Source organism: Mytilus trossulus, chromosome 6 (genome assembly GCF_036588685.1).
Source record: "Mytilus trossulus isolate FHL-02 chromosome 6, PNRI_Mtr1.1.1.hap1, whole genome shotgun sequence".
In the NCBI taxonomy this organism is placed as follows: Eukaryota; Metazoa; Mollusca; class Bivalvia; order Mytilida; family Mytilidae; genus Mytilus; species Mytilus trossulus.
Genome location: NC_086378.1, coordinates 52,795,333 through 52,807,839, shown reverse-complemented (window position 1 = coordinate 52,807,839; position 12,507 = coordinate 52,795,333). Strand labels below are relative to the sequence as shown.

General features: G+C 31.2%; 1 protein-coding gene across 1 annotated transcript in view; it reads left to right on the top strand.

The window, feature by feature from the left end:
- The window catches only part of LOC134721522 (adhesion G-protein coupled receptor D1-like), a 52,180-nt gene extending 47,798 nt beyond the window's left edge, over positions 1–4,382 (top strand). The window contains exons 5-6 of the mRNA XM_063584602.1: positions 2,119–2,184; positions 3,905–4,382. Of these exons, the coding sequence (XP_063440672.1) occupies positions 2,119–2,184; positions 3,905–3,991 (153 nt within the window). The 3' untranslated portion in view covers positions 3,992–4,382. The remainder of the gene's footprint in view (positions 1–2,118; positions 2,185–3,904) is intronic.
- The last annotated feature ends 8,125 nt before the right edge of the window (positions 4,383–12,507 follow it).

The window sequence follows — 12,507 nt, the reverse complement described above, 5'->3', positions numbered from 1 at the left end:
CAAGAAAAACAGTGTTTGGGGAGATAACTCTTACAAAGAAAAGTGTTCGGTTAAACAGGGTCAGTTTCAAAAGCGTATAGACTGAATGATATCATATACAAAAAAACTAAGCGACATCTTTTGAAACATTTTAACACCGCAAAAAAAAATTAGGGGGAAGAAAAAAAAAATAATCAGAACAAATTCAATAGGTCTTTCCACAAGAAAGGTGGAAAGACCTAATAATCACTTGCTTAAAGAAAGATTTGATTGTTTCCATGGACTTTTAGAAAAAAAAGAATAAGTGGCAACAAATCTTTTGAGATCCTTTTCACGATCATCAAAACGATCTTTCACGATACAAAATATGAAATTTTACAAATATAATCGTTTGCATAGTTTCTGAATAAAATAATTACCTCAAAATAACGATAAGAACTAATCAAGCAGTACTATTGAATGATATTTATTTTTTTTAAGAAAAAGACGTTTATGTATTCAAAATTTGAAGAAAAAAACTATTTGTTTACTTTTTTTTCTCGAAGATGAACCTGCCTTATGTAGGTGTGTATAAACGGCGGTGTATTATGTTAATAAGGTTTAGTGTGTGGTCAGTTAATTACAATTCTATTGTGTGAATCAATGCATTTTTCACCAAAATTCGTATTCAAAACTGTTGTACAAGTTATAAGTGAATTTTGGTCAAATTTTGTACAAATTGTAATTTGTACAGGCACGTTTTGTACAAATTATAATCTGTACAAAGTCAAAATACAAATTATAATTTGTACAATATTTTTGTACAAATTATAATGTGTGCAAAATGATAACTTGTACACAACATATATATTGATTACCCTAATTCAGAAAGTAATGGATATGAAAACACCTAACATGATGTGTTCCTTAATCAAAGGGATACGTTAGGCAATGCATATTGTAATTATATTCTTTCCGATTGTAGTTCCAGTGAATTCATCAGTCAGATTTTATAGTTAAACTATGTACAATTCATCGAACTTCTCATCATATATATTATCATGATAAAATTACGAGTGTATTTTTGCTTTTTGCACACAAAATTTTGCAACTAAACTTCTAAAATCTGTTTTTCCAACATTCTGAGGGCATTGTGCGGCGGTGACCCCGAGTGCCAATTTGTGCCTACGATTACTGTGATACCTATATACGCATCTGGTTACCAATTTCTGTACCAGATACGTAATCGTAATAAACTCATCGAAGATGCCAAAAAATATAAAGCAGTGAATAGCATTGCTAACAGCATGACGAGTTTTTGAATTTCATTCATTTATTTCTCAAATACATATATTTTCCTCACTGCATAGATCAGGAAAGATTTTTTGTAGGGTATGTCAAAATCAAATCGATTGAATCAAAAACTATGTACGGTAAATGTACGGATTAACTAAATATCGATTATATATACAATAATTTTTTTAACAATATGGACGAGTCACTGTTCGCATGTCTGGTGATTACATACAGTTATTGGAAAAAACAATTGTTTTATTATAATTATGACTTTTGATCCTTAACCAATTTATAGTATTTGCTCAGATACTTACTACATTTAAAATTTAACATTGAGCATTCAGTTGTTTTAGCTTAATATGTCATCTGCTTTTGCCAGTTTTTGTTATTCGAATATTTAATTAAACTTATTAAAAAAATGTACACACATAAAATAAGAGGAGAAAAATTACACCGAAAACAAGAAAACAAAGAAAACATATGGTAATTTACAAGACGTAAAAAAAAAAGCGCGTCATTGAAGTTGCCTTGAAACGTCTATATTTAGGTACAAGGTATTGTTCAAAAACTTATATTAAACTCTCGTGATTTAAGCTGCATAGAAAATAATGATTTAACAAAGAGGATTTCCTATGCTATTAGCAAATGAGGACACAGAAAATGTATAGTCATATAATAACATATCTTGGTATTTAAATAAAAAATGAAATATGATATAACAACAATATCATAATGAGCTTCCATTAGTTTTTGCATGTTTTAATTCAATATTATTCTTACGGTTTTCATGAAGCATTTTGTATTAAAATCACCTTGCAAGCTTTAATTCAAGTTGTGAATATTTCAATGTTATACTTTGTTCAGATCAGGCAAGGTTACGATCACTATCAAAGACGGCTACATTCAAAATCTACAAATTCTACTACTACTGTAAGTATATGAATATTTGAAATGTAAAAGTTTGAAAAAAATCATATTATTTATTGAAACTGACAGGACATGGATATTAATGCTGACTCAAAAAAAAAATATTCTGTTTTATTCATTATTATTCGTTTGAAACAAATTTTCGAGGGTTTCGTGTATACAAGTAAACAAAAAATCTAACGGTTCAACGAATCACAAACTTTCTATACGCTTTGTATATAGAGATTCGTAAAACCATGCAACCAAATATCCAAGAATATCCAAGTTTTTCTCAATCCACGAATATCGATACCAACGAAAAAAATAAAAATAAATTTGTTTGCTTTTATAGTGATTACAATTATAACACAATGTTGATGTATCCCTATTTTTAACATTTTTAACTATTATATCGATATAAGAGAAAACGAGTGCCAATGAGACAACTCTCCGTCCAGGTAACAAGTTTTTAAAAAGTACGGCGTTAAACCCGGAGCCTTGGCTCACACTTAAAACAAGCTATGAGAAAGTAAAATCACAAAAATAATGTACTTCGGGGAAAAATGAAAACGAAAGTTAAATGACAAAACACATCAAACGAATGGACAACAACTGTCATATTCATGACTTGTTACAAGTATTTTCAATTGTGGATTGAACCAGGTTTTATAGCGCAATAAGTTCCATTATATTGACAATGATGCGTGAACAAAAATGTCACAAATATGAATACAAGAACAACACGAACCCGATCAGAAACTGGGGTTGTTTGTCATATGTAGAAAGTGGTGGATTGACCTGGTTTTGTATCGCTAAACCTCTCACTTGTATGACATTCGCATCAAATTCCATTATGTTTACAACGATGTGTGTTTAATTAACTATTTGATACATATATAAATGTCTGTACCAAGTCAGGAATATGACAGTTGTTATCAATTTGTTTGATATGTTTGAGCTTTGCCATTTGCTTCCGCTATCATTTTTCCTCAAAGTTCATTTGGTTTTTTTATTTCTTATTACTTAACTTTGACGTAATATATTTTTATATTTTAGAATTGATAAAAATGCTCTTATGTTGATATTGCGATAATAAAAACTATCATTTCTTACGTTGGTATTGTGGTTTTTTTTTCAAATTGGTTCATTTATATGTTTTGGAGGTTAGTGTGGCGTCGATTTTGCTGCACCACAACACATCATTGTTAAGAGGCAAGCCGAAAGACGCCTCCAGCGTGTGGAATGTTCGCGCTTATGTCGATGGGCTGATTTCCGATTTTTGGTCGGGTTGTTGTCTTAGAAACATTCCCCGTGTCTATCAGAAAATGAGTATTGATATTAATACAGAAAATTTTGTAATATTTGTTTCTTTCTGTTTTGCTTTGACCTTATATAAGCCTTTTATGAAGATTCAAAACGACACTCTGCACGCTAGCTTAAGCATACAAAAAAATAAACAATTGGATTTAGCCGTTGAAAAGGCGACACCTAAAACAAGTTGTTTTTTTTTTTGTTAAAAAGAAATCAATATATATATAAGATCGCTTTTCGAAAGACAAATAGTAAGAAGCTACGTTGAAGTGTTCCATAAGATGCTAAACTTTGTGCTGAGAAATATCATTATTCATGTATGTTTGGCTATAAAATTGAATTGACAATTTTCCTTTGTGTAGATCATTGTTTTGTAAAGTATTTGAATATGTGTCTGTGTCATCAGTAAACATTTCTATGTTTTCAAATGTAGGACAACACAAAAAGGTCATCAAGCCATCGTCAAAGATTTATGTACAGAAAGGAAGAATCACTGAAAAGAACCATCTCAACCGCATAAGGCGCATTCCAATATTTTATTCTTCGATAAAATACAAACCAATTTTATATAATTTATCATTTGGAAGTAGGAGAGAGAGAGGGATAAGATTGGTCATCTGAAATAATGGTATACTGTACATAAGTTAAACAAAACATTTCGACAGGTTTAATGTTTATACAATGTAAAACAATCTTTTGTTCGACTGTTTATCGTTATGCTTTTTATTCTCATAATCAAATAAAACATATTTTATATATTTTCAATAAGTCTTGATATAACTTTAAGATCACATGTTTTTAAATTTGGATGCATCTAACAGCATCACATCGTGAATGGAATAAACAGTACAACACGTAATGTGGAATTGAGCTTGCCTCTAGTTGAAGCAAATTTTACATTTGATAATGATTGCATAATTAAATAAAAGGAATAGCAACGAGTACCATAAGGACATTAATTTATTAGTTTCTCGTTTAAACATTGTCCTTTTCTTTCAAATAATTAGCTTCCTGAGATTGCCCTCTGGGAAATTGAACAGAAAAACACTTCATAATTATGGCTTTTCCCATGATTGCTCGAAATTTTGGAATGAAATGTCTCTGAAAACATGACAAAAAGCATTAACAGTGAACTTTGTGAAGCCGAACTAAAGTATTGATGGTGAACTACAATTATGTAACACCAAATTATAGTGAATAGCATAATGTTTAAACTGAATCATCAGTGAATGTTTGATTTTGGATAAAATTTATAGCTACTTATATTCAAAAGGTGTTTTATTAAATGTTTAATTATGAATTGGATAATGGTTTACCTAATTCTTGAATTTAGTCATTGAACTATTTGTTAAGTTATGTAATACATCTCTTCCTTAGTTCTAGAAGATAATCAAGGACTTAAACTTAAATGCATAAAAGGAATATATCTCAAAGTTGATACGATATGCCTTATTATTATTTAATTGATAAAGGCTTGCTGTTTAGAAAGCAGATATTCAACCAATATTTCTAATTGATGACTTTCTGGTTATTTGATTTGTTGTAGGAGGAAAGCAAAACAAGTGTTTTCTTCATCAGCTATTGTTCTCATAATCATTTTCTCAGTTTTGATGATAACAATTTTTAAATTTACGTATTACATCTAACAAAATTATTTAAACTGCAAATATGTAACAAAGGTACAAGGCTTATTTAATACACAAGACGTGCATTTTGTCTACATAAGACTCATCAGTGACGCTCAGATCATATTAGTTAGTAAGCCACACAAGTACAAAGTTGAAGATCATGTATTACCCAAAATTCCACAAAATTCTGCCAAATACGTCTAAGCGTTATCTAGCTTATCCTTTGCAAACATTTTTATAATGGTGTTTACCTTTTTATCCGCTTTAGGTAGATTTCGTGTTGCTCTGTCGTTAGTTTTTGTATTATGTTGTCTGTCTTTTGTGTATTCCTTTTTTGCCATATTGTTGTCAGATACTGTGGACTCATTATTATTTGTTGGATACCAATTTGGGGGTTTCGTGGGTACAGGTGAACCACGAAATCAAATATCCTCGAATATGCAAGTTTTCAGCAATCCACGAAAATTGATACCCACGAAAAAAAAAGGAATTCACAGTACTTCGACTTTTGAATTTAAATATTTTTGTACTGTTTTTCGCTTTTCTTTAATTATCATAATGAAGTTTTACAAAAGGCTTCATAGCATGATATGCATCCAGTTATGACTTCTTTGTATTGTTTTTACAATAAAACCAACAAATTAACCTGTTTCTGATAAATAAGTTAGAGTTTGACCTTTTGTAATGATGACACTTAACCGCAAGTATATTATGATGCATCATAACCAGGAGTTCAGTTTTCGCAATTGAACTTATTGTACCGAAATGTAGATCATCATTCCTATGATGCCTGAATGTTTAATGTGCAAAAATTTCGTAGATCATGGTTCTTCACAGATACCCGATTTTGTAGGAAAATATAGCTAGACATGCAACCAATTTTAAACTTATTGTACAGTGTTTTTTTGTCTGTTACTAGTTTGTAACATCATTGTTCAATGTAGGAACACATGGTTATTAAAGAATTGCAAATGGTGAAGTTGAAATAATTCCTTCGTAAATTTTACGGACGCCATCACGAATTGGTTGACCGCTATGAAATCTGTTTCACAGATGCTATCGGATATGCTTCTTGTGTCTTTACTGCAATCCTTTTTCATTTTCACAAATGTGACCAACCTTATCAAACTATCTACCGAGTTTGTAAAAACATAAGCCACAAGCTTAATACTAGTGCACAATTTGGAGCACTATCTGCTTTAAAACATTCCGGAGCACATGAAATCACCCCAAGTTTTGTTTTGTGGGGGAGGTCCTTGTTGCTTAGTCTTTAGTTATCTTTTTTGTGTCTTCCGACTATATGTCTGTTTGTCTTTTTCTATTTTAGCCATGTCGTTATTTTCGATGTCTGAGTTAAAATGTCCGTCCCTCTTTCATTTTTAAGTGGTTGTTGTTGGTATAAATTTGTATTTAGAGAATATTATTTTATAACTTAGATCGTTAGTTCTTTTTTGAGTTATTTAATATGTTGTCATGTGGTGTAGGAAATTTTACAGCTAACCATACGGTAAGAGATGTGCTCATAGTTGAGACGTAAGGACGTGATCTGAAGTATAATCGCTAGCATTTTAACATTGTTGGATTGGTGTCTCGTTTGCAACTGAAGTGCATTACCGTTTTTTGACTTATCTCCATTATTGCAGTATCTAAACAAATATAATTGTCATCTAAATGTGTGTCAGATAGGATATTGATTAAGGATTTATGTGTAATTTAGCAAAAAAATGTTAGCTTCTTTTGAAGAAATTCGTCATATTCTGGGGAATCTGTCAACCTATTCACTATATAATGAACGGCTTTATAGCTCCGTTAATTGTCTACTCCTTTTAGGAATGTGTTTGATGGCAACACCCATTGTTTTAATTTTAAGATGTATAGGTGCTTATTGATTCATGTTTTGCTTACTTACACAGTCACATGAAATTTTAGATAACTTTGGTGTAAATCATCAGAAGTACTGTAGTCGACTTAGTGCTGTAAAAATAAAAACAACACGATCTTCATGTCTATTGTTTGAAGTGCTTATCTTGATTTTCCTTCAGCAGGAACGCGCAAACCGAATATTTGAAAGCCAATGACGTATGAGTACCGAAAACGTTGCAGAGCTATAAACCAAAAACGATCAAATCCATCAAAGGCAAGCTTTGCGTTTGAGAGCTGAAACGTTATTATATTAGTGATATCATTAAAATAAGAAAAACAAAACTCATTCAAAGATAAATTACTTTAAAAAAATGTTTGAAAAGAACTGTCAATTCTATTGAACTCGCCTGGGCAGTCGAAACAGAAAACTACCTTATCTTTTCACTTTCGGGATTAAACGATTGAAGATAGAATAATCCGGTTATCACAAACAACTTTGTTTATACGCTTTTAAAAATGACCGAATGAAATTTTTCATCTTTCTATAAATGAGGTTTGTTCACATTTCGATATTTTTGTATACCGACTAATCTTTCCTTTTGTGAAAAACGTTGTATTATTTTGGGTTTTTATGTTTGGCAATGACGATTGATAACAGTAAACTGTAATAAAACATGTAACGGCTATGATGAATCCAGACAAAAAAGAAAAATAGAATGATCTGACTGGATGCAGCTTCAAAAAAAGGAAAATAAATATTACAAATATATTCCTTTAATTCATCAAATAGCTTGCATAAAATAAAAGGCAACAGTAGTGTATAGGTGTTCAAAAGTCATAATTCGATGATTGAAAGAAATAAAAATCAGGATGACAAACTAAAACAGAGTGAAATGCATCAAATATTAGAGAAAAAACAGCGGAACATAAAAAAACAAACGCCAACATACATAAACAAGAACTATTTGAGTACACCTACCATAATTCTGACTTGGTTCAACGTACATGTCACTTTCAGGAAACATCATAGGTTGAACATTGTTTAAATGGTAGCCCAACTTCACACTTCATGACAATATTCAATTAATTAATTGATCGTTGGTGTTTTAACGCAACTTTTAAGCTACCCTTTTGGGCTATTTCGTGGCTGTCAGTTTTTATGGTGGAGGAATCCGGAATGTCGGGGGAAAACCACCGACCTTCGGCAGAAAAACCAACCATCCTAGTCAATTGAGATGGGAAACGCGAGCGGGGTTCGAACTCACAACCTCAGTGTTGACTGGCTAGTGAAGGCAGTAGTAAAACTACTTAGACCACTTGGCCAATGAAGCATTTCATTACAATGTTTAACATATATTTAAAATGACAAATTTAATTGACATAAATACACCACTGTAAAAATCACTGTTTCTTATCAAGACAAAAGAAAGTGTAAATATATCTAATTTGTGGAATCAACGATACAACGACGGTGCTCGTTGGACTTATCAAGGGAAAATAATTACTTTGTGAGAAAAAAATCGTCCTGATAATTGTTTCAATGATTAAGAAGTTAAAGGTTGTGAGTTACAATCTGAAAACAAGAAACGTTTCGAACTTCTAATCAATGCATCCGTGTATTAGGAAATTGAATAACTGCAATTAAAATTATATAATGCTTTCAAGAATGTTTCTTGATAACAAGTTGAAACTATTTTACATGTTAAAGGCTCCTCTGATATTTGAGATATCTACCGTCAAAAGCATTTGAAAAAGTACAAAAATACTATATGTATGTAATTGAAGGTAGGAACATACTTGTTGGCAACGGCACAATGCTTTAAATGTCTTTTTGTTTCTATTGTTCAAAAATCAATTAAAAAAGCATGCACTAGTTCACACTAAAAGTATATACAAATGCAACAAAAAGCACAATACGCTCATTTTAAACTAATTTCGAGAAAATCATAAAAAAAAACATAACAAAAATTAATAACATGAATGATTTAGATAAAAAAATCTGAAGTTAAAATGACAACGTCATTATGTAAATTATCAAAAAGGTTTAATTAAAGAAAAAAAGGTAAAATATAGATAGGACGTGTACAGTTTCAAGTATAACTTTGTTTAGGCAAAATCAAAACGTATTGGTATAGCGTCGGTTTGTTATGAATTAGTTCCATTTCTAAATTAACATGTGTGCACTTATCTAATATTAATTTACACAAAATATAAGTACGTGTTTTCAACTAACACATTTTCATAAAAATAAACAGGAATAAAAGAATATGATTACATTTATTTGTATAACTGTACATATAATTGATTCTACTCATGACAATGGAAGGTGCACACATATCTACCTGTAATGTTTGGCTTGAAGAAAAATAACAATTTTATTTGAAATCTGTAAGCATGGTTAGCTTTTATCGCATTTTCGTTTGATTATATTCAGTAAACAGTGACGAGATAGTACCATTGATGTATTATGCTTGTACTTGTACTTTTGAAATAAGAAAATATTTCATCAACCTATCGTCTGCCTTTGTTAATTAATAAAATAATTGTGAAATATATTCACTGACATGATGAATTATAAGCGAGTAAATTTTGAAATCTACAACACTTAAAACAATGACTGAAGTCTTTTAAAAAAAATCCAATTAAAAACTTACAGCCTTTGTATGTTAATGTGTAAACCTAAAGAAACTACCTAAATAATAATTAGTCTTTGACTTGGTTACAGTTATAAATTCCCATAAATATTTATTTATATAAAAGATGATTTAATAAATATGACAACGTTCTACCATAGACCAAATGACACAGACATTAACAGATATAGGTCACTTAACGGCATTCAACAAGGATCAAAGACCATACCGCAAAGTCAGCTATTAAAGGCCACAAAATGTAAAACAAGTCAAACGGGCAAAAACTAACGGCTTAATTAAGGAAAGGTTTGCGTACACAGGGAGATAACTCGAATTCAAATAATTGAAAAAAGGAGGGACCCGCCATTTTGAATTGCTTTGATTAACCAATGTTTGATAACTACAATATTATCGAAAATAAAACAACACCTACCTCAAAATCGTCGTTTTGATGATATTTTATCAAGATTTTAATCATACAAGTAACGTTATGGCCGTCAGTTTGTTAGTGTTCATTTATATGACGTCACGTTTAGCCATAACGTCTTTGTGCAGAAACAATTCATAAAGTTTCGCGGAGTTTTATTTTATTTCATAAATGTACATTTTTATGACCCCGCCGTAGCAAATGGGGCATTGAGTTATATCCTCGTCTGCTTGTACGTTGATCCGAATGTACGTATTACAGTGTACGTCCGTTTTTACAAAATTGGTTTCCATACTCTAACTTTAGTCCTCCTCAACCAACTGGTATATGAAAACTTATGCACAATGTTGTTGCCACAAAACCACAGAATAGATTTATATGCACCCCGGTAACTTTTTCACTGACTGCTAAGCTGTCTTTTTATTGAATTTGTAAGTCTGATGCACGCCGTTTCCGATTTTTTTGCAGTCTGAATACAAATTATAGAAACGCAGGCTTGAATGAAAAACGGCACATTTTTGTGACATTTTTAGTCAATTTAGTTTAAAAATTTACATAATGCGCCGTGTGTTTTACTTATAGAGGATTCATATATAAATTCTCAGATATTTTTATTGCATGATTTTTACGAATGACAGAATGATGAACTTGGTTTTTTACGCAATTACGCACACAACCCACACATTTACATCATTCGAAATGTATTTTATTTTTATCAATCACTTTTACAACTGACGGACTGTTCTAATAATATTTGTTTATGGATGCATTAAGACACAACTATTGTATTGTGTCGTCCTGAACATGCCTGAAGTATTTGCCACTGGACATTTACAACCTCTACACATGCACGGCCTCACTATAAAATCCGGGAAAGTGTTAGTTTTTAGTTTTTCACCGTATATAAGAGATCATAATAAAGTAGCAACGACGCTCGCAGTTATTTTATGAGGTCGTTTTCTGAATTTTTCGTTTCTGTTCTCCAACTTTAGTTTGCTTTAACCAAATGATATAAAATTTATACGGAATGCTTTATAATGTTTCATGTTTATGTAAGAGGGGGCATCATCAGTGTCCCATAGACACATTATCCATGTATTCCAAGCTCAAACGTTTCATCCAACTGCTGCATACAAATAATTTACCAAACATGGTGCAATGAAGCATTTTTCATTTCTTTTAATGGCAATTTGAATGCTTTTCTAAGATTTAAAATTTACAGTTTGAATATAAAAAAGATGTGGTATAAATGCCAATGAGACATTAACAACTATAGGTAACCGTACGGCCTTCAACAATGAGCAAAGCCCATACCACACAGTCAGCTATAGATAGCCCCGATAAGACAATGTAACGGAAGCACGGAAAGAATATAAGTGTTTCCTTCAAAATCAGAGTCTTGTACATGTATTGATGCACCAGTATGACCAGAGTTAAACACCTCCCCTTCCGACTGATAGTTGAAAATTTAATGAAGAATAAAAAAAACTTAATTAACATAGTTAGTTGCCCCCCCCCCCCCCCCCCTCCCTTCATAACTTAATTTGGGAAAATTGTTTAACCGATATGGATATATGTAAAATCGATGTCAATTTAACAAAACTTGCAGAAACTTTGATCCCCCACCCCAAAAACGGGGGACCCGAAAAAGGGATATTTTTGGCTTTTTGTTGCCATGGCAACGGGATTTTTTTAATCCAAAAATACAAAAAAAAAAAATTTAAGAATTTTTTTATGATATTTTTAAATAAAATGTATTATTAATGAATGGACCACACTTATTCATGCATGTTTTATTTAGTTTTATTTTTTAAAAGTCACTCGCATACATTATTATTTCAGAAGAATTCAAATAGAATATTCCCTAAAAATCGTAAAAAATCGGAATTTTGAGCTTTTCACCAGACAAAAAGGGACGGGCGATATTCGATTTTTTTTCATTAAATGATTGGGTATCCCTCACTGAACAAAATTTTGTATCGTATTGATATAATATCACTAAGAAAAAAATCCAGGTTTTACATGTTTTATGCAAACCTTACCTTAATGTACAAAATATGAACAAAAAACAAATATGTATCACAGAAACAAACGACAACCACTGCATTACAGCCTCTGACTTGGGACAGGTTAATACATACAGGATGTGACGGGGTAAAACCTATTAGCGGGGTCTCAATTTTCCACATAACATGCGACAGTGGTGTAATATTACAACATAAGAACGATCTAATAAAAACCAGTTGATACATGCATAGCAGATGGATACACATAGAAATACATAGAAAAAAACATAACCTTGTGCAATGACAAGATTCACGAGTACATAGATTGTAGATTCATGACAGCGCATATAAATATAACAATGATATTAGTTTGCTTTACAATTTCTGGTAACAAAATAAATATTACTACCAGTAAAAACAATATTCAAAGATCTAATGACGGTGTTGAATTTTGTAACCTTTTAGAATAAGTTTATTTA